Source organism: Cynocephalus volans, chromosome 5, assembly GCF_027409185.1.
Source record: "Cynocephalus volans isolate mCynVol1 chromosome 5, mCynVol1.pri, whole genome shotgun sequence".
Taxonomy (NCBI): domain Eukaryota; kingdom Metazoa; phylum Chordata; class Mammalia; order Dermoptera; family Cynocephalidae; genus Cynocephalus; species Cynocephalus volans.
The window spans coordinates 153,767,307-153,794,048 of NC_084464.1; the positions used below are offsets into that span (position 1 = coordinate 153,767,307).

At 39.7% G+C, this 26,742-nt stretch overlaps 1 protein-coding gene across 1 annotated transcript in view; it reads right to left on the minus strand.

The window, feature by feature from the left end:
- NOX3 (NADPH oxidase 3) overlaps window positions 1–26,729 on the minus strand; it is a 53,561-nt gene extending 26,832 nt beyond the window's left edge. The window contains exons 1-9 of the mRNA XM_063098006.1: window positions 26,682–26,729; window positions 25,970–26,065; window positions 25,748–25,858; window positions 24,801–24,885; window positions 17,160–17,305; window positions 14,514–14,695; window positions 11,002–11,131; window positions 6,037–6,129; window positions 3,595–3,848 (exon numbers count right to left, since the gene is read on the minus strand). Of these exons, the coding sequence (XP_062954076.1) occupies window positions 3,595–3,848; window positions 6,037–6,129; window positions 11,002–11,131; window positions 14,514–14,695; window positions 17,160–17,305; window positions 24,801–24,885; window positions 25,748–25,858; window positions 25,970–26,065; window positions 26,682–26,729 (1,145 nt within the window). The remainder of the gene's footprint in view (window positions 1–3,594; window positions 3,849–6,036; window positions 6,130–11,001; window positions 11,132–14,513; window positions 14,696–17,159; window positions 17,306–24,800; window positions 24,886–25,747; window positions 25,859–25,969; window positions 26,066–26,681) is intronic.
- Between the last annotated feature and the right edge of the window lie 13 nt (window positions 26,730–26,742).

A 26,742-nucleotide genomic window follows, 5' to 3' on the forward strand; every position in this document is an offset into this window, starting at 1 on the left:
AATGTCTAATTGTTAATTGTTTTTATAATTAGTCATATTTGGGAATTATTTGGGACTGTTTTAAATAGATATCAATTAAATCCAAAGAAGAATTGTCATTTAATCTACAGAAATTTAAAATAAACAAATTTCTACGTGTTTAGAATTGAGAATCTAAACTGGAAGCGACAGGAGAAATATCTAGTCTGACTTCCCTGCTAATACAGTAATACTTCCTCCCACCTCCCTGATAGCTGGTCACATTCTGACATTAAACTGCAGGGCACCTTGTTCCATTTAGGGACAATTGTAAGTGTTAGACCATTTTTTCTCATGTCTTACTGAAATCTGTCTTCTGACAACTCTCACCTTTTGCCTTCCTGAGAAGCACATTACAGGTCTTTTTTTCTTTCCTGCATCTCCGGCCTGCAAATAGTTGGTCACAGCTATCATGACACCCCAATTGTTCTTTTCCAGGCCAAAATTCCTCCATTTCTGAAGACCTCTCACTCTCACAATCTGAATCGTCTTCCATCGCACAATTTCCTGTTTATTACGTTACTCAGTTATCCCTCCCATGATTCAGATAGGGTTTCCAATAACGCAGCTTAGAAAATGGCCCATGTCCCCAGCGCCTGTCCTGCGGGCTCCTTGCTGCCCGTGGTCAGTGGCAGCCTCCCCTGACCCCGTTAACCTCCAGTCCCTTCTCTCTGAACCGAAGGTCATTTCCTCATCTGACCATCATGTTCCTCCTGTGGTAGGTGACCTCTCTAACTTTGCTAATAAGGTAACTTTTTTGAGCACTTACCATGTACTATGCATTATGCTAATGGCTTTATATAAACTGTCACATTTAATCCTAAGCAAAGCCTTAAGGCTTTGTACTATTGTCATCATCTTCATTGCACTCAGATGAGGAAACTGAAGCAGTTTTCTTTCTCCAAGGTCATACACAAAATGGGGCTATGAACCCAGGTGCACTGACATCGAAGACTCTGGCTCTGCGCAGCAGGATAAACTGCTGGAATCTCTCATATCAACTCTGAGAAATTCTCCATTTCACCTCAGAAGGGAGAGTCTTTGGAAAGATCTCACATTTTCTGCGTTTTTCCTGGGCTTGGAGGAAGAAATTTCCTTGCTCTCTGCCTGGGCTCACCTCTCCTCCTGGGCCCTTGCTCACCCCTGGCTTTGTGGACTTCCAGGGCTGGATTAAATCCTTTTTGGGTCCAAATCAGTAAAGCAGGATATGGTGTTCTCCCCGACAGAGTTAATTTAATTCAAAATTGAAACAATGCCGAACTGTAAAATCATGCAAGGAAGTCCAATAAAATTCTGATTTTTTGTATGTTGGAGATTTAAACAAATTTTAGTTTTTTGGGAAGCTTTGTTGCTGATACGTATGGCTCCACATATACGGAGACAGAGGGCAAACCAGTTTAGCAAATGAAGTGAAGCCACACTGTTTATGGGAATTCATTTTTATTCATTCAATTGGGACACTGGGGATGCAAAAGTGAAACAAACAGATAAAAGTCTCTTTTCTCATAGAGCTCTCTTTCTAGTGTGGAGATACAGACAGGAAAACAAGAAGCAAATATTTAGTGGTTCAGGTGGAGATAAGGGCTATGAAGAAAAATTAGGGTGTGGGGCGTTGTGACCATTGAGCAATTGTTGAGGGTTGTTGTTTCCTACAGGCAGGAAGGAGAGACCTCACTAGAAGAAAACATTTGAGCAGAAACTTGAAGGAAGGGTTGGAGCAGCCAAGCAGAGATCCAGGAAAAGCATTCCAGGTGGAAGGAACAGCAATGGCAGAGGCACTGAGGATGGCAGCCTCGGTGTGTGTGAAAAACAAGGAGGCTGGCAGGGCTGAGTCAACCAGGGAGCAGGAGGAGGAGCAGAGGATCCCAGGGTGGCCCCAGGGGACTGGAGCACATTGGACCTTGCAGCAGACTGTGCGCTCCACAGGCAGAGAGCATCTCGACTCCTGAGAAATCTGCACCGAGTGCTTGCAGGGGACTGGTGGACACGCTAGCTGATATGTGAAGGGAAGGTGGTTGGTAGACCAGATAACTGTACACACACACACACACACACACACACACACACACACACACACACACACACAGTGCAGACACCAGGTAGCAAACAGCATGAAGGTATCAATCGTGGCAATGCCAAGGGGAGGACTAGGGAAGTAGTTGGACACAGTGTGTGTGTGTGTGTGTGTGTGTGTGTGTGTGTATGTGTATCTACTTTTATGCCTGATTTTAAGCATCTGCATTGCATTGTGAACCTTAGAATTCCACAACGTTGCCTCCTTCCCATCATAACAATGAAAAGGTCTTAAATGAATAGTCAGGTATTGCCATCTGATTCAGGGCTCTGGTCTGAGCAGATGATACTTATACTTGGCTTCATATCATACCATTCTTTGTACCAGTGTTAGAAATAAAGGCATGTGCCTTTTCCTACTCCCTGTATACAAACAAGCCCAGTGGTACATTGTTACAGGTCTATATCCCATGGGAATGGGAAAAGTGGGACAATAATCTGATTAGATTATGTGCCTTAAATTTATTATGGTACCTAGTTTGTCACCAATAAATATTTGCCAAATAAAATGACTTGAAGAACCCATACTGAGTCCAGGTGTTCATTCATCCCTTCATCACGTCTCTACTGTGTACCCACTACATGTCAGACACTGTGCTAGTTACCAGACATGTGGGGAAGGAAAAATCATGCCCTGCCCTCAGGAACTTTCATTCTCAATGTGTTCTATGACAGTGGCTGCTTCTTGCTAGACCTTGATCCCTTCCAAGGGTGGCAGAAGAAGGAATATTTGGATGCTTCTTTAGAAATATCAAATTCTTTCAAAAAATTTTTTTTTCATTATTTTTTTGTGTTCTCATGTTTCTGGAGCTCTGCACATGGGCTTCATGTGCTTTTGGGTAATCTTCAGTAAGAGTGGGAATCAACTGGAAGCCATTGTTTACTAAAAAGAGCCATGGAGCAGTAATTACACTTCTGCCAGGGGCCCAGGTTTTTCTGAATATGAAGATGCTGTGGGTTGAATTGGGCCCTCCAGTTGACATGTTGCAGTCCTAACCTCTGGTCTCTTAGAATGTGACCTTATTTGGAAACAGAGTTGTAGATAAAACAAATTAAGATGAAGTTCTACAGACGTATTGTGGGCCCTCAAATGCAATACGAGTCGTGTCTTTATAAGAAGAGGACATAGAAACATGGCATCCTTGTTATGAAGAACAAACTTTACAAACTTTACAAATATAATCTAAAAACCTCAGATGTGATAGAAAAAAGTTTGCAGAGTTGTCTTACTCATTGCCAAGTGATACTTTTGGAGCTGGGAAAGCAAACTGCTCCTGGATCATCGCCTACCTTTGTTGAACATTTGTTTTGTACAGAAATGTACTTGCTTCTCCTGGAAGTCTACTAAATTATACTTTTTATATAAATTCTCAAATTTAAAAGACGGTCTCAAACTCAAACTTAGAATAAAGATATTGCTGAATTTGGTAGCATGTTGATGCATTAAAATACCTTACTTTTTATAATATTGTGTTTTATACATAAAAGAGAATGAGCTCTAACCTCGGCAGGCTCCAGAGCTCCTTGCAGGTCTGTCCCTCTGCCCCAAAGGCCTGAAATAAAGCTTGCGTCCAGTCTCCTGCTGCCCGAACATGCACACTGAAGAAGTCCTCCTCGGGGGCGGAGGTGAGCGTGAAGGGGTGCCATTCCAGTGAGGAGATGGACGGGCACTGGAGGAAGATGTACTGCCCTGGCGCCATTGTAAAGTCACGTTTTTTCATGCGAAGTTCTAGGACTCCAGAGGGATGGCTTACCACCTAAATTAGAGCAAGAGAGTTGCTTGTCTTTTTACTAAGGTTAAACAATGAGAAAATGGCCTTCCTTCCAACAAAGGTGTTTTGAGGTGAAATTTACATACGCCGCATGTTAGTAGTTGCACATGACATGTGCTACCACTCTCATGTCTGGGTTTGCAACTCCAGCACGAACGAAGTTTCTCTCCTTCAGACTGCCATCTTTGAAACCTGCTTCCCAGGGCAGTGCAGTGCCTGCACGTGACCCTGTATCTCAGATGGCCCGGCTTCCCACAGCACAGTTGCCCAGATCCAAGAGAATGTAAGCTAGCATCTTTTGCAGATCACTTATTTATGCTTAAAGTTATTAAAATTGTCACCAGATTATCTCCACGTTTTTTAAATCTAGGAACAGTTTGTTACCTTTTTCAATTATATACATCTTTTCTCAGTCCTTTGTGAATTAACCCTGGTGTTTCTTCATGCTAAGTAAAAAATAATCTTCAAACTCACTCTGAAATGTTTTGTTTTCTTTTGTTTTAGTTAAGTCTTATCCAGTGTCCTTCCAAGGCTCTGAGTTTTAGATGTAGAGAAGCATCGTGCGAGGAGATTTATAACTTGCTGCTTAGAACTAATTTCCCTCTTAGATTTCCATCTTGTTTTCTGAAAAATCTCTCCAGGCCCCCATGTCTTCTTTTGTGACAAGAGGTATAAGGGAACAAAATCTAGTATCTAGGTACTATGACAGTATTTTTCCATTTAAAAGAGAATTTCACGGAATTTTAATCATTAGTTCTAAGTTTCCCCTCTCCCTACTGATATTTGTTGTGATACTGCTGTTAACTGGTCTCCCTAGTAACAGCTCTGGTAGGTTTCCAGAAGTTTTACAGTCTGGCTTTTGATATAGCCTGACATCCTTTGGTGCTTAACTTGAAAACAGCAACGTAGAAACAGCTTAAAGCAGAAATATGAAGCAATTTCTATACATCTACTTTCATGAAGACAGTTAAGGAGATATAGTATTCTGTTAAAATTATATCAGCAAAGTGGTTGCTGTGGTTCGAATGTCCTGCAGCTTATTTTGGAGCTTAACCCCGAGCACGGTATTTGAAAGGTGGAGTCTTTAAGAGGTGATTGGATCGTGAGTATATGAAGCCATTTATATGCCCATATGAAAGGATTAATAATACATTCTTGGATTAATGGGTTAATGGCTGAATGGGTTATCAGGGAATAGAGGAGGGGCTTTATAAGAAGAGAAAGGAGCATGATAGCATGCCCTAGCCATGTGATTTCTGCATCACCATAGGTGACTCTCTGCAGAGTCCCCACCAAGAAGAAGCCCCTCACTAGATGTGCTCTCTGGATCTTTGACTTCCCAGCCTCCAAAACTGTAAGAAATAAACTCTGCTTTGTTATAAATTACCCTGTTTCAAGTATTCTGTTATAAGCAACAGAAAATGGGCTAATACAGCGGTATAGGTTTGGTTAGCAGAGAATTTCTTCGTGGACATTTAAAAACTGAGGAGAGAGTATTTGAGTGTCTTTTCAGTCTCTTAAATGTGCATTTTTGGTCTTGGTCTATCTGTTCCTACCATCTTCCACCATGAGGTAAAAATTGGAGAGGTGTGAAGATGCTGGCAAGGCTGGAAATTGCTACCCAGGAGCAGTCTGCTCACTAGGCGGAGCTCCATATATGTCCTTCCTGTCCATTTGGAATCCCCCAGCACTCCCTCTTGCTCTGAACCCTATGGTGATTGTTTCCCTGTCCTCTGCTCCATAGTCCCAGGCAAGAGTGTGTGTCCTTGAAAATGTTTGTCTGTTATTTATTTGTATGTGTGCAAAATCCCTGTCTTCATGTGGTAGAGAAAGTGATTATATTTCAAGTTACTATGACCAGTGTAAAGCATGCTCACCCCCCTGCTTTTTCCCCTTAGAGGGAAACCAGAATAAAGAGAAATACAGATAATTCCTGTGCTGTACTATAAACTTTTATCAGAATTCTGTGTACCAGTCTGGAGCCCTGATCCCTGTCTTCAGCAAAATTAGCCACACTAAAAGATGCTCAGGATACAAGCAATTATTAGAACAGAAGATGAGCCTCTAAATTACAGACAGTTCTGCAATAAAAATGGCAAATTAAAAACCTGGGCTAATAAAAAATTTTCATCTACACTCAGGCTTTTATTCAGACATAAAGCTACATGCATACCTTGGTAATGACAACTTCTTGTTGAAATCGCCAGAACCTAATTATTCTTTCACACGTATACAAGACCACAGGGCCTAAAACCCATTTCCAAGCCTGCAGAGAGCAGCAGAGAGAGAGGAAAAGGAACTGAAAATGGAATCCAAATATTTTCAATTTGTACCAAATCGATATGTAACATGACGGGGTTTAGACATTTTCCTTTAACTTTGGGCCAGTTATCAACAACAAGATGTCTCTCTGTATTAAATGCTAGAATATTCAATTATTCCTTGAAGTCTACAAGCTTATTTAAGGGATTAAATTCTTCTTTATTGGTTTTTATGCTTACTTGATCAATGGTGCCTTTATGTAATTAGAAATAATTGAATTTGCAAAGAAATAAGAAAGCAGATTGATGTTTATGTTACCTATGATAGGGTCATAAATGCTTCCAAACTCAGCCAAAGTCAAAGGCTTACAAAGCTACATTGCTCAGCCAACATAGAACATGGGAAATTAAATTTAGAAATTTCAAAAAGCCATTTTTTTTGACCAACAATGCATCACAACCAGGGGGCCTGCCTGAATAAGCATGCTCACGCATGCATGTGCGCACACCCACACCCCAATGTTATGTTATCTGGAATAAAATATAAAGTTAGTTTCTTAGTGCCTTAAATCTGAGTTTACAGACTCCAAACAAAAGCCTCAACAATTCTCTGCAGAATTGTGACAGTGAAACTTTCCATCTTCAATAAATCAGATACTATGTTAACCTTTTATGAGCATAATCTGCATTAATCTGCAGGCTATTCTTGTACCAGGTGTTGTGTACAACATTAGGTAAAAGGGAAGTAATGATAACTTAAAATTTTTGAGTACTTTATATTAGATCTGATGTTGAACAATCCCATGAGGCATATGATATATTTATTTCACAGAAGAGGAAACTAAGGCTCAGTAAGATCAGACAAACTATCAAGGGCCATAAAGGTAATACGTGTCCAGTACAGATGCGAACCTCAGCCTGAATTCCTTCCAGGACCCTGGGGTGCCTGGAAAGCACCCATATGATCGTGCTTTTACCTTATGATCATCCTTCTTTCTGTGCAGCACTAAAATGGGTACTGAGGCTTGTTTTACAAAACATTAGAGACCCGCAAACCCATTGAGTTTTAGGATGTTAAGGGTTCTTGGAAATCTAGTCTAATTTTCCTTTTAAAACAGAAACCTGATATTATGGGAATGGGTCTGAGTTGCCTAGGAGGACAGAGTTAGAGGTGAGAGAGCCAGAACTGGGCTCGACCCTTTTGGTAATGTTCTTATACTTCCTCCTGGGTTTTCTACGCCCACCGCAGCCTTACTCCTTGAATAGTATTTTGGGAGCAGAAAAGGTGTCTCATTGTTTTGATCTAGATTTTCACTAAACCCTTACCGAGTGACTCATTACTCACTCGTCCATCTCTTCTGTTGACTGGTCACAAGCATTATTTATTATTTATTTAGGATTATTTTTACTTGTTTTGAGTTATCCTTCTTGTTTTTTCATATTTCTTCTTTGTTTATTCCTGGCTCTGTTTGCATGGTACCTCTCCTCAGCTACATCAACCCTCTCTGCATTTTTCCTGGGGGCCTCTTGTTGGCCTGATAAAGGCTAGATTTACACAGGCAACACAAAGCAATTTGACCCACTTACTCTTTTCTTCCTCAGTGGGACTCAGCAACGTGTTCAGAATGGCAAAGAGAATAAAATTTATGCTGTGGGTGAGATGGTGAAGACGATCAGAATAAGGAAAAGCTGGGAAGTGTGAAGGATGGGGCTGGACCAAGGGAATGAATCCTGAAGTCTCTTGTGCTTGAATGAACCAGAAAGTGGTTTGAGAACTGGTTTGGATATTTGCAGAAATGATAGCAAGGATGCAGTTCTTTCTATAGGGGCTTACAGAGCTATTTGCAAAAACACCCACATAGTCTTTATGTATTTTTACAAATTACCTTCCACACCCATTTTAGAAAGGTTAGAACACCACATTCATTTTAGTGGTGTCAGATCAGCCATGGTCTCTGATTTTCCATGTTGATGAAATGGAATGGGTTATTTTTCTTTCTATGATTAGTCAGGAAGGCGTTTGTAAGCCATTAATCCTTGGCTCTATGTCTACTTCGGTATATAAATTGCCGCAGGAGGAGAGAGCCCAGTTTAGTCACACTGCACACTCCTGAAGCCCTTGGAAGTTAGGGGGTGAGGGAGGGATGATTCCAGAATTAGGAAACTGTCCTAGCAGTGATGACCAGACTAGACAAGAGCAGATGAAGACCAGGAGACCACGCCCAGAGCAGGAGGGCTGTGTGGCAGGGTGGAGCCTGCATTGGCTCTTTCAAGACCTGGGTTCTGGCACATCTTGGGCTTTATTATGTTCAAGTTTCCTGTTTTGTAAAATGGAAAATAGTTGGAGAAAATTATTATTTAGGTTTCCTCCAAGCTCTTAAATGCTTTGGCTTTATTCACAAATATAACTATAATGTTGGGGGAAAATACTGTAGATAGCAGCAGAAAGCCAACAAAATGGGGATTGAAGAAAGGCCAGAGATTCAGAGTGAATGCTGTCAAGTGTAGAGAAGAAAGTTCCCTGTCACAGAGTTAGGCAGGAGCTCTGGTTTCTTGATGCGGCTTTGCTGGGAATGTCCTTGGAGACCATAGGTAAGAGATTGAAACTCCTTGGACCTCAATTTCCCCATCTATTTAATAAAGGGGCAGAATTATTTAGTATCTAAGTTTCTTCCATGCTAAAATACTTTGTGCATTTTTAGCTTTTTTTTTCTTCTCCAAAAATACTCAAAAAGTCATGGTACAGTGAATATTTTATGATGGAAATAAAACTATGTTGATTTAGAAGCAGCAACAATAAAACTTGTTTCCTCTACTTTCAGTCCTGTTTTTTCATTCCTGGCAGAAAATAAGAACATGCTGGCTTTATTTTTATTTTTTTATGTTTGTGTATATGAATAGCCCCACTTTCTAGACAAGAAGATCTCCTGGGTCAGGACCCACATTTGTGAATCCCGTCTAGTGCAATGCCAAGCATATAACAGCCACTTGGTGAAAAGTCTGCTGAATTGACTCTACCTCAGCTAAAGCTTTCCCCTTTACCTCCACCATCATTCCCTAGTAATTGATAAAACATCAGCCTTATGATTATTATTTGTTGATGTCGTAGTTAAATGTAATAAGGTGTTTCTTTGGCTAAGGAGGGCCAGGCATCTTTTGAGACTGGACGTGCACGAGCAATCCCAGAATCTGGAGTCTTGTATATGTCAGTGAGTGAGTTTGGAGTAGAAAGAGGGAGTCAGACAAGTAGGGGAGGGAGGGCTGCAAGGTATAATTGGTTCCTTTGATCAGTCCTGTTTATACAAGGTGATGTACAAAGCATTCTCTGTCCAACATCAGGAATAGTGCACCACTGAAGGTGAATTGATAAATACTCTATTGATAAAAGCACCATGAAAATGCACAGAGTTAAGACAGGCAAAGAGGAAGAAATGGAGTCTTGCAGAGTCTGGGTAAGCATGGTGCAGTGAAGCAACCCTTGCTTGTCCTTGAGATGCCTTTTGGATTCAGTGTCTATGAGACATCAGAGAGAATATTGTACAGTTCACCCGAGCCGTAATTGTACAGCCCACACATGCTTTCAATCAGGATCCATTAAAAATAATGGGAAAGAGTGACACTCTGAGTTTGGGTGTGCAAGGAGGTGTAGCAAGGGAGAGTTAACAGAGAGATGGGTAAGTTCCCCCCTCTTAATGATAATTAATGTCAGCATGCACTGCTGGGATCAGGCCCTGGTCTGTATTCATGAGGTGTGGGAGAGTATTGATTTTTTTATGGAGACTGTAGCTGAAAATTTTAGAGAGGCATTCATGTTCCTCATTAATATGCAGGCTGGATAGTAGCTACCGAGAGTTGAGTTTAAAACAGAGACAATCTATACTGGCCATTAAAAGAACCACAGTCTAATGGGCACATCTATTCTGGTTCTCTCAATTTTAAATATTCCTCCTAGTGGTTTCACCCTTAAAATCCAGTGCTTAATTTAATATATTTGAGGGTTTTTAAAAAAGGCAATCATTTATATTCTTCATATGTTGATGACAATTTCCTAAATCCGTACCATTTATATACTATTATCCTGTTTTTTTATGATACATATTTTTGGGCACAGGTTTCTCCTAGTTTTTTAAATCTGCCAGCTTCATTTATTATCATTCATGCACCACCCAGATGTCCCAAAGATCTGCACTGTTCTAAGATACCTGAGGAGGTGAAATGAATTATTATTTCTTTTTACTTATGCCACTAACTCTGATTACAGCATATCTGGGAAATCTTACTCTTGCGATCTGTGGACAAAATTACCTACTCAAATTAGTTAAGTCTCTTCCTGGCTAATACTGTCATTATTTCTGTTACAAGAGCTTAATTAGAACAAGAAGTAAATGCATTGTACACCCAAATTTTTTTGATCCCAAAAATTATAGAAAGAAAGAAGGCAAGCTTATAAAGGGGGAATGATTCTCATTTGGTTGTTACTTAATGTAAGTTTCAAAAGCGATGCTGTTAACTCTTGGCATGGAGAGGGCATTTATGCTGGGGGACAGGGAGCTGAAGATGCCTGGGGACAGCAGAGGGTGATCAGCCACGAGGCTAATTCCTCTGGAGACATTATTGTTCTGTTATGAGCTCCTGCAATGTCAGCCATCTATGTTTAAATGTGAATAGAAGAACACATTTCAAAGCTGAACAGAGTGCTTTTGGCAGTAAACCTCTTTTAGAATTATCCGTAACTCAATTTCCCCATTAGCACACTTAATAAAGAGTTGGCTTTGTCTAGTGGTGAAATGGGCTGTTCTTTTTTCAAGCATATAAAAGCTCTAGTTATTTTAACTGTGGGGACATTTATTTTTAAAAGCTCCTGGGTTCATTCTTACCGAGGGTTCCTTGCCAGAAAATTGAGGTGCAGGACACTGAGCAGCTGTCTGCCACTCCGCATAGTGGTCTCTACAGAAGGTGACATTGTGGACCCGGAGACTTTCTGGAGTTTGGCCTCGAACAATCCGACTTGTTTTTTTTAAAAAAAACCAAACAAACAAACAAATGAACAAAACAAAAAAAGAATGTCAACCTGACTTGGTGTAGCTTTGTTATATCACAGATATATATTCTATGGTGGGCTCTGGAATAACACATCCACTTCTTGAAATTTGGGCTGTCGTTCATTTCTCTGTGCATCTTTAAAAAATAAGTATTTGAGAAGTCTTGAATAACTTTGAAGATCCCAGAAAAGAAGTGCCCCTCTGTGGTATCCTGTGTTAAATGGAAAGTGTCTATATTAGAGAATCCATAATGAAGGGAAATTGTTTGGACACATTCTTTTGTAGACTGTTGAATTTAATTAGGTTTCATCTCATCCTGATTGCTGATTTGGGATAATTGGCTAACTTTGCACTATTTGGTTCTTTTGCAGATTTATTTAACTTCTATCCTTCTTGGTTTGTTTCTGAGTGCTTAGAAGTTTCCAAATGAAGAAATAAAAAAAATTGTTCCTGAATAATGATATTCTTCCCCCTGTGACTATTAGTAGGCTTACTGTTTGACAGGGTCAAAATAGGTCACTATGAAGTGTGTCTTCAAGACTGTCCTGATAGACTTAAGAATGGAGAGAGAAGTCAGGTTTCATGAATGGAGCACTGGACAAAAAGTCCTGTACTCCTGCTGTATTATATTTGCTACAAATGCACTGCCGACTGACCACTGACAAATTGCCTTGGTACATGCTCCTAGGGTTACCCACTGGTGAATTCCTAGGTGTTTCTAAACAAAATGTGTTGACATATTTTGAGAAACATGGTGCTGATGGAGTGAGAAACTTTAGTATCACACAGACTCATGTCCTGGCTAGCCGTGGAGTAGCATGTCCCCTTTTGCATCCTAGGGCATGGGAGGAGGGAGCAGTAATACCCTTAGAAACAGCCTGGTGTCAGCTGGAACTGACATCTTGGCCTTTGTCCCAGTCTGTTTCATGGAAGTCATCCAAACTTGATAACATCACTTTGAGTTAGATGAGCAAAACTATCTGTAGATCTCCAATGCACATATGATGCCCAGGCACAGGAAGAGTAAATAATATGTGGGTGCCAGAGGAAAGACTCATGAATTTTAACACCTTCATTCTCGGGCTGGCAGCAACATTCCCTATATTTTCTAAAAGAAGCCTCAGATCCTCCCACAAATGCTGTATCTTTTAAAAAGTTTTAAACTTAAAAAAAAATGTCTTCATCTATGCCATCCCATAATAGGAAGATTAGTGTGCTTTAACACATTCCAATAATCCTACTTTTACTTGGCATTTTGTATAGAATTTGCAAATTACTTTTGCTGTAAACAGTAGCTATAGAACACTTCAAGCTGAGAAGATTAAATGAGGCTCTTATCCCAAAATAAGCCCTTCAACTAGTTTAAAATGACTTAAAAATTTTCATCGTATGAAATGTTATTTGGATATTAAAAAAAATCTCCAGTGAAACACTGCCCACTGAAATCCTCTGTGCTTCTATGATGCAGTGGGGTGTGAATGCGGGGGGCCTACGTTTGGGGGATGCTCGCATAATTTCAGCAAAGAGGACTTCTAGGCATGAGTGGATTATAAAGAGTGTGCTGCAGGGCTGACAACCCGGCATCAGGAGCAGAATCAGCAGTAGAAAGGGAGGACTGCCCATCTCTAAGGTGGAATACATATGCACCACCCACAGCACTCTCCCCAAATGCAGAAGAGCAGGGTGAGGGACCCCACACTGAGAAGAGCCAATCGCAAATACTTTCAAGCTGAAAGAGAGTAGAGGGCCTTTAGCCAGCAGCAGCATAAATGCAAAGGTTGGCTGACTGGGTTGCTAGGGATGAGCGGAGGGATGGGCAGTCTTTTAGGGTAAACCATGCCACAGGGGTAATTCTTCCTTCTACAATGTGTGTATGTCAGACAAGCTGATGGATGGTGGGGGAACTCTTAATCAGGCACAGGCAGTGGCAGAGACAGGAGGGGGACCCCCTTCTAGAAGTGGGGGGCTCTGAAGGGGGGAGCATGTAATGCAGGAGGGAGGTTTGAGGGGGCAGTTGACTTGCTGAGATGCAAATCCCATAGAGCTGCTGTAGGTCCCCACGCAGGACCCAGAGTCACCAAGGCTGTGTGAATTCCTGAGCCAGGCAGCCTCTGTGACTACATGCTTGCGCTCCCAGGTCTGTGCAGACACAGAGCCCACCTCCGGTACAGGACCCTCTGCACCCAGCAGCATTGGTGGTGGGAGACGGAGGAGGGGAACAGGGTATTCTGCTGGGGTAAGGAGCAGAGGAGGGGGTGCTGGCAAGCCAAGCAGGGCATTTCACTGTCACCTCCCACATTTTCGCAGGTGTCAAGGATGGTTTAATTCATAAACGTGAGGACTCATTCTTCAAGGGCTTGTTAAGAGTAATTGTTTGGTTGTCTGAAGCCTGGCGTCTTAGATTTGACTGTCAGTTTTTCATCGTGGGACACTGAATGCCTCACTTGACCCTCTGCCCATGTTTCCTCCTTGTGAAATGGGACAGCACCTTCTCTATTTGGCAGGACTGTGGTCAGGGTCAAATTGATCGTGCATGTGAATGTGTTTTGAAAATTGTAAAATGGAAAAAAAAAGGTGTCAATTTATGAAATACTAAAAGGGACAAGCTAGTTCATAGACAGCAATTGGTTAATTGCCATAATCATTTATTAATATTTAAAGAACCAAAAGCATTATGTTTGAGGGTGAATATACTTGCCCTCTGAAATACTTCAGGTGTTGGCTCCAGCTTCCTAATGAAGGGGTTAGTGGTATCAGGAAGGTGTTGAATGCCAGAACAGCATTTTATGGAATGTCTGTGCAGAAAGGAACCTAGAGGTCAGATGGGGAAACTGAGACCCGGAGAACTTAGTGGGCTTGCCCACGGTTGTTCTGACGACTAGTGGCAGAGCTGGATCTAGAACCCAGGTCAGACTAGCCATCTTATATACTGTCCCCTTCTGCATACTGGGTTTCCTAGCTAATGGTTTTTGTTAAGCAGAGTAAAATCTGGGTGTCAAAAACATATATCCTGACCAATCCCACATCAATTGGATTGCAGAAACAGGTACTGAATGAAACATAGATCTACTGTCATCCAGCATTCGTTAGAATTCCTAAATCTTATAAACACGTCAAGACTCACTAACAGAGTCAGCTAGGAAAAATAAACAGAATACTTCACCACCTTTGTAGCTTATTTTCAGTGTTACTAAAAAGTGTCTGCCACAGTAAATGTGCTTTTTAACACATTATATGTGTCCTTTAGTCACTGCATGTCATGGCCCTCCATCAGAAGGACTTTCTAAGATGATTTTGGGTTTCAGAGAGATAAAGATCTTAACACAGTGAGCATAGTAAGGACTTACCCTGCCCCGTGGATAGCGAGATTGATGAAGAAGATGATGAAAACATGGTGCGTGTACCAGAACAACTCATAGGAGACCCGTCTGATGAACTCTGTTGAAGAGGTCATGATCAAGATCAAAGCCAGAGATATCACCAGGCCAGTAATGCCTGCTACTGTCATTAGCAACTCAGTGGTTGTGTTCTAAAAAAATGAATGCCGTGATATTAATATCTTAGGACATTTTCCATTTTTAGGATCAGTACTTGAGAGTCCAAGCAGGTAGCCATTCACAATGCTTTACTCAGAAGCATATCTACCTCAACAACGGTCCTGGTACAACTCAAGAAGTGACTTCCTTCCCCTTCCCTCTCCCCCATCCTATGGTGGACATTTGCTTTGCACAAATTTCATAAAGTGCCATTTTATTAATTTCTTTATTTCATTTGTATAAATCAAGTTTTATATCAAAGTTATTACGTTGAATTGAAATTAAGGCAATACATGAAAAAAAAGCATTTTAAGATAAAATACTGCAAAATAAATCAGAGTTTTAGGTTGTTAATTTTTAAAATAAAAATGTGGATCACCATGCTTAATTGCATTTTAACACTAATAAACACATTTTTTGAGAGGTTCCTTGGGGGCATTCCTAATAAAGCAGCTGCACACTCTGTTCCCTTGGTAGTTATTCCTTGCTCTTGCTTTTTAATTGGGAAGACCATGACTTGCATTTCTTTCAGGCTATCTCAGGGGACCTGGAATAAGGCCTGGTAAATCCTAGGTGATCAATAAAGGTACAGCTACTCTTATCTGATGGATACTGCCACAAGCCAGAATTCTGACCTGCGAGTGCAAGGGACAGCTAAATAGCCTTTAGAATATGAATCACAAAGCATTTTGTTTTTACTGTGAGTTTCCTACATTCTTGCCAAGTTATTAGTATTCATACATTGTATTACTATCATTGAAACGACCATGAGCTCAATAAACTCACACTATATCTTTTGTCAGTAAAACCTCATTAATTTGGGCTTCTGTGAGATCTGGAGGTAATTTGGACAGGGACTTCTCTGTTGTTTATTTTTTCTTTGCAGAGCAAAGTGTGGAAATAAAATTGAAAGGAGTATGTCTAAAACATTTAAAAGATATTTTTTTCAAGTATACTCAGGCATTTTAGAAATCCATTTACATCATATGATGTGCTAATTTCAAGTCATTCTTCCTTGCTTATTAAAGCAAATCCCCACTTCTCTTTCCTTGCAATTCACAGGCTGGTTTAAGTTGCAATGTATCCTCTAAAGCAAGGCCACTGCATCTCTTTAGAAATGCTCTGTAACATACACTTTGTGTTATTGATACTCATCTCTTTCCAAATATCCCAAATTAGAGGGTTTCCTGAGCTTAATTAGTACTTGCATGGTATATTGCTTCTAAAATTTTGAAATAACTGTAGTGGGAGTAGTTTAATTATCTCGTTCAATTGCTTTAAAAGTATTTAAAATAAATATTATTTATTATATAGTCTCTTCAAAATGTGGAGATTTGTTCTTGGATGTGTGTAGCAACGAATTGTCCAGAACCTTAGTGGGGAAAAGTGTTAACCCTCATAAGTGCCCAGAAAAATGCTGTGGCCCCACCCAGTGACCCCAAAAGCAAGCCACATGCTTAGGGCTTCTGTAGTTTTGATTTATAACTGTGGAATTTGTGCTTCTGATTGCTGTCACCTAAGAAAAGGTAGGCCAACTTGATCAATGGCCCGATATTGAAAATTATCTTAGGTTAATTAGGGCCCATGACATGAATCTTCCCCAAAACAGACGTCGAATTTCCCTTCTTCAAATAAGGCTTCCTGGGCAAAATGGCCACTTAAGGAGATGGCCTGGATATTAACAGACAGATCTCCATCGCTGGAATGTATTGCTTTAAGGCTTTTCTTGGGCAATACAGATTTTTTTAACCTGTGCAACATGCTGAACCCATATTCCAATATGGTAGTACATGAAAAAAGGTTTAGATCAATGAAAAAGAGGTGGATTAAGGGAAAGGAATGTCTTTATCTCTGAAGGTGGATTGCTGAGGCTACATTTTTGGTTCTCTTTTTGTTTCCCGCAGGTGCTGCCACTCTGTGCACACAGGTCATTAGCATTAATGATGTCACTAGCCATTCAGGTCTTATTATAAAATTAGCTGTTTTACCCAGTATTTGACTTGGCAAACCAGCTACTCGTATGTGTGCCAAAGTATGAAGCATAGGAGAAGAGATCCAAAAAACAATTTGCAAAATGAAAATGAAGACATCCAATTTATAAGCCCTGGATTTAGATGGCACTTCATTCATTATGAGTCTAATGTCAGTGAAAAATATCTAATCACGAGCTGCTTTAAAAATTTTAAATATTAGGGTTTTACCAGGTTACTGCTTTTCTTATTTCAGTATATAAATTTTTGCTATGAATTAATTAAGTGCATATGTTTTTCTCCTTGCTCATAACCTTTCAGCAACATTAATGGTAGAAAAAAATAACTTTAAAAAGGCTGAAATTGACATGAACATTTGGCAGAAACTTCTTTTCCCCAGTTGTTTTATTAAAAGCTTTTGAAATACAGCGTTCCTGATAAAGGAAGGATTTTTCAGACGAGAAACTAGTAGCATGCATGAACTCACTGTATGGAAGGTCCGGATGGGGTTGAGGGAGCTCTCGTTTGGGGAGTTTCCAAGCTTGGAAAGTGCAGCCGGAAGTCCCTTGGCTTCCTCCGACTGGCTCAGGCGGTAGCGCTCCAGGTTGAACAAATGTGCCACGATGTGGATGGCTAAGGATGAGGAGATGGCACAGGACACGCACAATATGGATTTCTTCCTTTGTAGGTACTCAAAAATACGATGCCTCTATGCCCAAGTTTCTGTTCTGGTTTCGGTAATCTCCAAGGAAAAGTGCTTTATTTGTGTATCTTTCCCAGTGTCTTGAATGGAGTGAATGGAATACTAATGAAGATATTATATGATTTACCACATTCATTTTAATTATGTTAAGGAATAAAGTAAATCTTAATTCACTATAATTTAATTTCAAATATAAGACCATTCTGGATGTGGAATAAGTGTTATGATATCACAACATAATACTTCTTTTTTTGAAAAGTCGGAAAGCATTATTCTAGAATACTGTACCTCATGCACACTGATATGTGTATATAGTATGTATGATAGATGCCAGGAGAGATATTGTTTTTGTTCTCTTTCAGACATTATATCTTTTATTCTCTCCTTTATGAACTTCAGTGTATATGTCTATATTCCCCTACACATACACATACACACATACATTTACATGTGTTATTTCTAGTGGATTGAAACAAGCCAGTATCTATAGAACTAAACATACCTTCTGTAAATTCCTAAGAAGTAAACTGAGCTTTCTAATTCTGGGATTTGGTGATGTCTAATTTCTAAAGAAAGAGATTAAGCCCAGGAACACAGTATCATCTGGCCTGAGGATGCTATGACTAATACCCCTCTCTCCTGTCTTGTGAAATCTGCGGGGAAGCCTGCAGTCAGAACATATAGACAACGATATATTCCTGCCAATGGCACCCCGGCTGGGTGGCCAGCTGACACCCACCACAGGGATCAGATTCAAGTGTGAAGTGAGGATTCATTACCCAGAGAATACATAATTTCCCAGTTGGTATCTTTTTTTTCTGTACCCACAGAGAGAAGCAGCAGGGCCTAGTACTGGCACACTGTCTATACAAGTTGTGGGAGAGTTGTGAGGCCCTCCATGGCTGTACATTGTGGATTGAGGTGTGGAGGAGTGAGGGGAAAAAAGGAACAGCAGAAACTTCTAAGAATATTGGTGCCATTTTGGTCCCTGTGGTCCTACTAGAAGATATATTCTGGAATGCCATCTTCTACCTGTAGAGACTCTTCTCTCTGTCACCTGAGCCCCTTCTATCATTCCCTTTTCTGTCTTGCAAAGTTCTACTTATGCTGTAAGAGCCGATTCAAAAGTTGTTTTTTATTACACGTTCTTTAATCGCACAGGCACAAATGATACTTTCGTTATGGTATTTCTCAGACATTATTGTTATGAATATTTATTTATACCTGCATCCCCCAATGGACTTTACTCCTCAATGATGGGCTTTATTTTTCCTTGAAACCTGGAACACTGCTTAGCACCAGTAAGTATTTAATAATTATTTGCTAAGTGACGAGAGATTACAGAAAGGTAGAAAGGGTAAAGAAAGGGTCAGGAAATCAATCAATAGATGCAACATTGTTGGAATAACGTCTTCTCTGCTAATATATATTTTTTACACATTCTTCTTTAGCCTTTAAGTTGACAAGTCAAATATACTTCTGGTTGAAGCTCACATAAAAACGCAAAGCACATGGTAGTGTTTTTGCATCTTTGATGTTTACTGCCTCCATAGGGGTTCACTGAAGGTACCACCCAATGTCTAGGAAGGGGCTGCTTTGTTTGATCTCAGGATCCACAAAGCTAGAAAAGTTTATCTAGCAGCAGTCTTTTCCAATATGCTATACATAAAAAGGGAACTATCTGCTAAATTGAACAAAAACATTGTCCAGTATTCCTAATTTCTGTTTTCTGATAATTATCTCAAAGTCTTTAAAAAACTGGTATGATTAATCATGGCTAACATCTACTGAATGTTGACTATACAACAGACACTGTTCTAAATGCTGTAGGCATATTATCTGATTTAATCCCCAGGTATTAGTCTTATTCCCATTTAACAGGCCAGTGCTCAAAAAGTTAAAGATTTTGTAGTCCATTAATGGTGAGCGTGGGATAGAACCCTGTATGCATGACTCTGGGGCCCTATCTTCTGACCTTTAAGCTGTATTGCTTCTTTTAACTAATCAATAATTGTTATACATAATTGTTTACTCTAGAGTTTCTCCCATGGGCTTAGATAAAATTCTTTGAATGGTTCATTTGGTGACTTTAATCTGGAGCTAAACTGTTCCTAAGTCTTATGACTGATTTTGACATTTGGTGTAAATGCTCCTTTTACAGTCCACCCCTTTGCCCTCACTCCTAGCTTTCTTTGCTTCTCCCTCCAGGGACTAAAGCACTCCAGACAGGAAGTGGAGCTGTTCCCGTTTTACAGGAATAGAAACTGAGCTTCAGACCAAATTAAGTGACTTGGTTACCATTGCATAATCCATATGTGACAGTCAGAAGGAGAATGCAGGATAAATATTCTGTCTTTTGTATTATTCTATAACATTCTTCTCCCGTGTAATGAGTCATTGATCACAATCTGTTTTCTGTTGGATTGATTTCCACTTGAGAATTTGACCCTGTTAAGCTAAATTTAAGTACATTGATTGAATGAAGATATTGAACTATTTATTTATTCTTATTGCTAGTCCTCTTATAACAGCTGAAGAAACTAATAAGTAGTATGAGAAAGCCTAAGATGCTTTTCAAGAGGTAGCTCCCAAGGGAATACATTAAAAACTATTCTCTCTGGTATTTTTCATGTACTTTAAAATTCATCTTTTAACTATTCCTTTGCTCCAGCAACCTCCATTTTGTTTTCTTTTCACAAGGTAGAAGAAAAAAAGTGGAATATTTTGTTTATTTCAGCAATTCTCACAGAGAAAACTGCTAATGCCCATTTTGCTTGTTTAAACATTTTATTTTCCTCTTTGATCTGATCCTAATTTTGTAGTAATCTCTTTCTGGAACTAAAGATATACTGGCTACTAAATCCAGGGCTGTTGGGACTTGATAGATACCAGGGAAGATATTGCTTTTTTGTTCTTTTTAAGATATATTTTCTATTCTTTTCTTTATGTGTTTTAGTTTTTAAAATATGAATATCGATGCTGTCTATGTTACAATAACAGTTGCTTCAGATATGTGATAAAATAGTGATATGGTTTGATTTTTCTCTCTCTTACTCATCAATATCATTTCATGTTATTAGATGTGATATTATGTAGCAGAAAGAATACTGAAGCAGATACTTCTCAATAACTTAACTTCCTTCAGCCTCTGTTTTCTCATCTGTGAAATGGGTGGATTGGACTAGACTATATGATATCTAAGCTCCCTTCCAGCTGTGTGGCTCCTGTGTCTTCCTTTGAAGTTAACCAGGAACATTAATACTCTAAAAGGGATCTGTAGATGAATACGGAAGTAATGAAGCATGAAACCCATGCTTTAATGTATTTTCAAAATCAACACATTAAATGGGGCTCTTCATTCTGTGGTAAAACCAAAGCCACCAGCTACGCGAGAGAGCTCTTCCTGGTGTCCCTGTGAACTTTCTATGGTACACACTACTGTGCCCTTGAAGGAGCCCAAAATATGCATATTCATAACCCACAGCAATGTGCCAGGCTAAAAGATGCTATAACTGGATCTTTCTGCAATTTTATTTTCTTACTAAAGAGAGCTGCAATCTTGGGAACAGTACACACGAACATTTAATTGGTGTGTGAACTTCTGAGTTCAAATAAGAAGCTTTTACTGAAGAGTGAACAAAAAAATCATAAAGCCTACAATTAGAGCCAGTTGCCCTGTGGAAGTTCCTTTTCCTTCTTTCTTTCCTTCATTTTATTTTTCAGGAGATCAAAGGAAGTGTAATGGAGGGGAATCTTGGAAGCCTGGTCAGTCCCTGTCGTCTTTCTGCCTGCCTGTCGGTGATAACAGTCATTTCAGATCTAGTCACCTCCTAATTAAGCAGCCTTTAGAAACAAGGACCCAGGGACAAATCCTAGCTGTGCTTTTGCTGCTAGAATCTGGCCGCAAACTTTCAAATTTGTGGTCTGATTTCTGCAGGAAGACTCCGGCAGGCTGTGTGTGCCAGGCATTTGCAAATCACATTAAATCCTGTTAGGCAGGACTGGGGATAGAGCCTCCTTGGAACTCCCAGTGCCTCAGGCAGAACTGGTTAGGAGCAATTCTTCAGGGGTCAGGGCCTGAGGAATATGTGCCTTTGTGACTGTTCTCAACTGTGGGGCCTCCAAATCTTTATTTTCTCAGTAGCCTTATTATGATCTCTCTCCTCTCAGCCCACCCCTGTTATGTTTATTGATGTTTGTAAACTAATTTTAGCAACTCATCAGGAGCTGCACTGGGGTAATTGTATACCTCTGCAACCTGGCAGATGCAAGCTGCAGAATTTGCCAGCGAGAGCTGCCTGGGTCACTATTTACAGCCTCCTTTGATGGAAGCTTGGGCTCGAAGTGCTACTTTTCAATCAGAAGGGTCTTCAAGGTCTACTGTGGACCAGGGAATCCAGAAAGATCTGCATTAATAAGAATGGAGAGGCTGTGAAACTACGATTTTTATACCAGTGGGGTTATAGGTCCCTGAAAATAATTTATTAGTGGTTGAAGAACGCTCTGGCAGCTCTTATCATAGGCAGGCAAGCAGGAAGGCAGGAAGCCAAAAGAAGCAGTTCCTGTTACTGCATTTTCGGTGATGCCCTTGATTACAGATGCATTGTTTTGCCTCTTCCCTCCTCCTCCCTAGCCTACTTCCCTAGTCTCTAATTACATCCTTTAATGATTTGACCAATTAAAGCCTGCAGTTGAACTTATAGGAGAACGGAGGAGAAATTAGAGGCTGGCGTGCAAACTTCGATGTGGATGTACTTCTTCCAAGGTTACACACCTCTATTAAGCCAGTCGGCTATTTGAAAAGCAGGATAATGGGTGATGCTAATGAAATAAGCACGGGGACATTTGCAGCTGCTCCCAACTGAATCCACCAGAAGGACAAAATGTGGAAAGCAAAGGTGTATCTACGAAACCAGGGCTTAGCATTTTCTTTCCCTGAGAGCGCACTTGCCAGCCTTGTTTCTTCGTTCATGTGAAATGTAATAATTGCTTTGTCAGGGTTTGGGAAAAGCAGGGAGCTTTCTTCCCACCCTCCTGCCTTTGCCAGGAATAGAAACAAAGCAGCGCTGCTGGTTGCCATGGGGTAGGGGGGCACTTTGCTCTCAAGTGTGGTTCTGTGGAACCTGGCAAAGCAGTGGGGGTTCAAGAGGAAAGGGGCTGGAAAGAACACTCGATTCTCTCCAGGGATTTGTGAGGGAAAGAGGGAGAAAGCATACCGTTTTCTCTCATTGCAGCAGAATGTGAATTTATTAACTTGGGCGGCTGGTACCATTTTGAATCTCTTCACTCCGCACACTCTATGTTTCATCCACCCCAAACTGCTCACGGCTCCCAGAACAGCTCCTGCTCTTTCGTTTTGTACCTTTCCCAGTAATTCCTTCAACCTCTTCTGCCTTCTGGCCGACTCCTACTCATCCTCAGGTTTGATGGAATTATTGAGGATCTATTATGTTCCAGGGACCAGGGAAACCAAGATGCATATGACACAGTCCCTCCCCTGGAGCTGATCAGAGTCCAAGGAGTTTCAGTATGAGATGACACAATCCGTCTGTAGCAGGGCTCTAAAATAACTTGGCCGTCTGATTTCACTCAACTGTTGCCCCTACTGCATTATACTGCATTCCTAAAACAGGGCTGACCTCACTCGTTTCAGAAGGCTGTAGCTACTGCAGGGTATCCTGCACATGGGAGACATTTTGATATACATTACTGATACATTATACTATTGATGTGTGATTACACATAAAGAAATATACATACCCAAAGGTTTAAGGAGAAAACTATTTCATGATGCATATTTTCCTTTATTCTTTGTTTCCTTTTCTGATATGTTTTGATGCTATGTTCACCCTTCTGTCTATAATATCTTTATAACTTTCTCTGGGAGTCCAATTTTGCCTTAAAGTTATTGCAATGGGATAATATTCTTCCTGCCACTTTGCTGTACTGTGCAGGAATTAAGCATTCTCAAGATTTTAAAGGAAGCCTAGATTTTCCTTGAATTCCTTCTCTGATGAGCCTAGCAAGGAGTAATCTGGCCTCTCCTTGGACACAACCCATGGCAGGGAGCTCAGTACTCTTTAGGGACCCTCATTCTAATTTTAGGTTCTTTTCTTTTTTTTTTTTTTTAAATTTTATTTTGTCGATATACATTGTGGCTGATTAATTTTAGGTTATTTTCAAAGTCTGGAAAAGACTTCCATTTCTGAGCTGAAATCTGCTTCCCTGAGTCTTCAGTCCTTCATGCACTCACTTGTACATTAAGATTATTGGCACCTATGTATACATTAAGCACTATTCTAAGTCCTGGAAAACAAAGGTGGACCAGGCTCGTTCTTTGCCCTCTGCTCCTTAGCTGGTTTACTCTAGGACATGATGTCTTTTTACCCTTATTTCTTAATACACTGCAAAGACCTTTTGCAAAGTATTTCTTGGGTTGGTTTAATCTGTTGTCAAAGACAATCAGTGGGGAGAATCTTCCCCTCATGTCTTACTGCACACCCAAAGTTGTGTTAATTGGCACTTGGACACCGTCTGTCATGTCTTGTTGCTTAATTAAATTCACATTTGTTTTGAGTGTTCCTTTTACTCTGCTATTTTTTATGCACGAGAGGATAAAAACAAATGAGGAAAACATTTTATAGTTAAATTAGTTTGAGGGAAACAGTCTTGAATCATAACTCTTTATCATTCAGATAGCCTTTTATTTCAACGTCTTTGTTTTCCAGCAAAACCACAAGCCAGTTGATTACTGCTCCTCTTCTTTAATTCCTCACCAGAGTTTAACCTTGGCCTTGGATGCTAATTTCTAGTGTTTTCCTTTTGAGTTAGAAATATAATAATAACAATATAATGTAATAAAATAGAAATATAATAATATAATATAATAAAATAATTATAATATAATAAACAGAAATATAATAATAACCACTTTATACGCCTATAAAGCTTCATGTCTTTTCAGGATCCTTTTATATCTGCTAGCTCAGTACTATTCAGAACCTTGTTCACATGATCTGTCTCTTCTTTTTTCTATTTACTCTCCGTGGTACCATTTGATAGTTATTTTCCTGCTACTGTGAATGAGATTTTGAGCATAGCTCAATTTTATTTCTGATGTGAATTATATTGAAAACAGTGTTCATTTTTCAAGTAGGTTCATTTTTCAATAAGCCCAATTATTCACAAATGAAAATGAAGTTCCACTAACTTTTTTCTGACAAACTGAGGTCTTGGTAGGGAAAAACTCATGCATGAGTATAAATTAGAAATTAAAAAAAAACCCATTTGTATTAGGTTTATGTGATTAGATGGAGGGCAAAAATTTCTTTACTAAGGGTGAGACTTGAGAGGAAGGGAATTAAAACAAAACTATAAAGATAAACAGTAGATATTGTTAAAATCTATCAGGCACATATGTCTTACTTGCATTAACAGCTATCCCATAGGCGACCAGTTTGTGGAATTTGAGGTTTTTGTCTAATTGCCTCCTCCATGGTCCTCGACAGCACTAGAGTAACAAAAAATAAAATCCCGATTCAGGGTAAAATCACAGTGATAACAATGTCATGAGAGCCTCTGCCTCTAAATTACTGAATGTGAGACCCCGTGACACAAAAATTAGTGGCCACCAGTCAAACAGGCAAAACAAAATGTTATCACTTGCTTTGCTGAAATTTCAACACAATAAAAATGATTGACTTAGTACTTCTCTGGCTATAACCCAAGACTCTCGAATAAGCCTGCTCATATCCGCACCTCATTCACTTTCTTTATTTAGAAAATGAAGGCGATAATCACCATCCTCACCCATGTGGTGTAAGTAGTAGATATCTAAATATTCATAAATGATGATGATGGTTGCATAATAAATTATTTCATATGGTAAAGGTTATTGGAGGTCCCATTCTCTCTGTGCTATCCTATTTAACAGAGAACACAGGTAAGTGCCCAACACAGTGAAATCAATGTAATTAGGAAATGTCCTCTTATGTCTAGTCGGTGTTACTAAAGTACATGTGACGTGATTGTGTTCCTGGGGTGAGAACATCAGAGAGATGTTTCTGAGTGGCATTTGTCTCAGCTGCTTACACGTCTGCTTCCAATCAGAAATGGTAATAGTTCAAGCTGCTATAATGCTTCCATCTCTACGGAGCAAATGTATCAGGAGAAGTGGCAAAAACAGAAGGCCAGTCGTATGTACCGATGACTGATGGTCATTTTTAGCCATTCTGTTCTCTCTTACAAAGAAACAAACCTGAGTTTAAACAGCATTACTGGGAATTCCTTAGTGAAGCACATCTTTGCTTTCAATGGCACTTGCATGAGTAAGTCATTACAACTGAGATTATTTCAAATACTTCAGTACTTACGATTCTTGTTCCTCTGATGAATGAAATAAGGTTTCGACTGAGAGGTAACAGAATTAGCATGCAGTTAAAATTCAGGCACTGTGCAGATGCTCGTGCCCAAGCCAGTGTTGACTGTCCATATGTAAAGACAGAAAAAAGAGACAGTGAGAACAAGGAAGCCACGGAACGCAGAATGCATTTCGTTTTCTGAAACAATAATGCGTAGTCACCAACTCTACTTACACCCAGAATAACTCGTGTGTAATGGAAAGACTCCTCCTCTTCGTACCAACAGAACGTGTCGATAAAGAGATACAAATTCACTCCCAGCCATGAGAGCTAGAGTAGAACAAAAAGAGACCCAATCGATACTGTCTTCAACCTTTCCCTCTATTCAAAATCACTTGGGATTCTTCTTTTAAAGTGAAGTGAAGAGCTTCTCAATATTAATCAGAATTAGTCCATATATTTATTTCTCACAGATTAGTTTTTAACAGGGATTATAATGGTAGGAAATTATTAACTCTATAAAAAAGATTTGAAACACATATGAGTCGACTTTAAGTAATTTTATGACATTACAAAACCTTCTTAATCAACATCGCTTGACAGTGATGTCAAGAAGGAGGAAATCTTTAAAAACAACTGAGCACTCTAGAAAAATTCCAATTTCATAGTCTAATTCAGAGACTTCATTTGATTTAGGGAAACATTCATACATTATGCAAAAACAAACTACTTGACTAAAAATAATTAAAAATGAATTCAATCAGAAAACAACTTTGCCTGATTCTGTAAGGATAGATTAAATATATCTACTGAATGTTTTCTAACACATTCTAGTCTTTAACTAGAGTAATACTTTAAGCTATTAGCATTCCTATACAAGTTATCCTAAAAATCAAAGACTATTCAATATATACATATAAAGTTGAATAACAAAAATGATACTTACTATTAATACGAAGGAGAGACTCTCGCTCAAAATCCAGCACAGCATCATGACACTTTTGCTC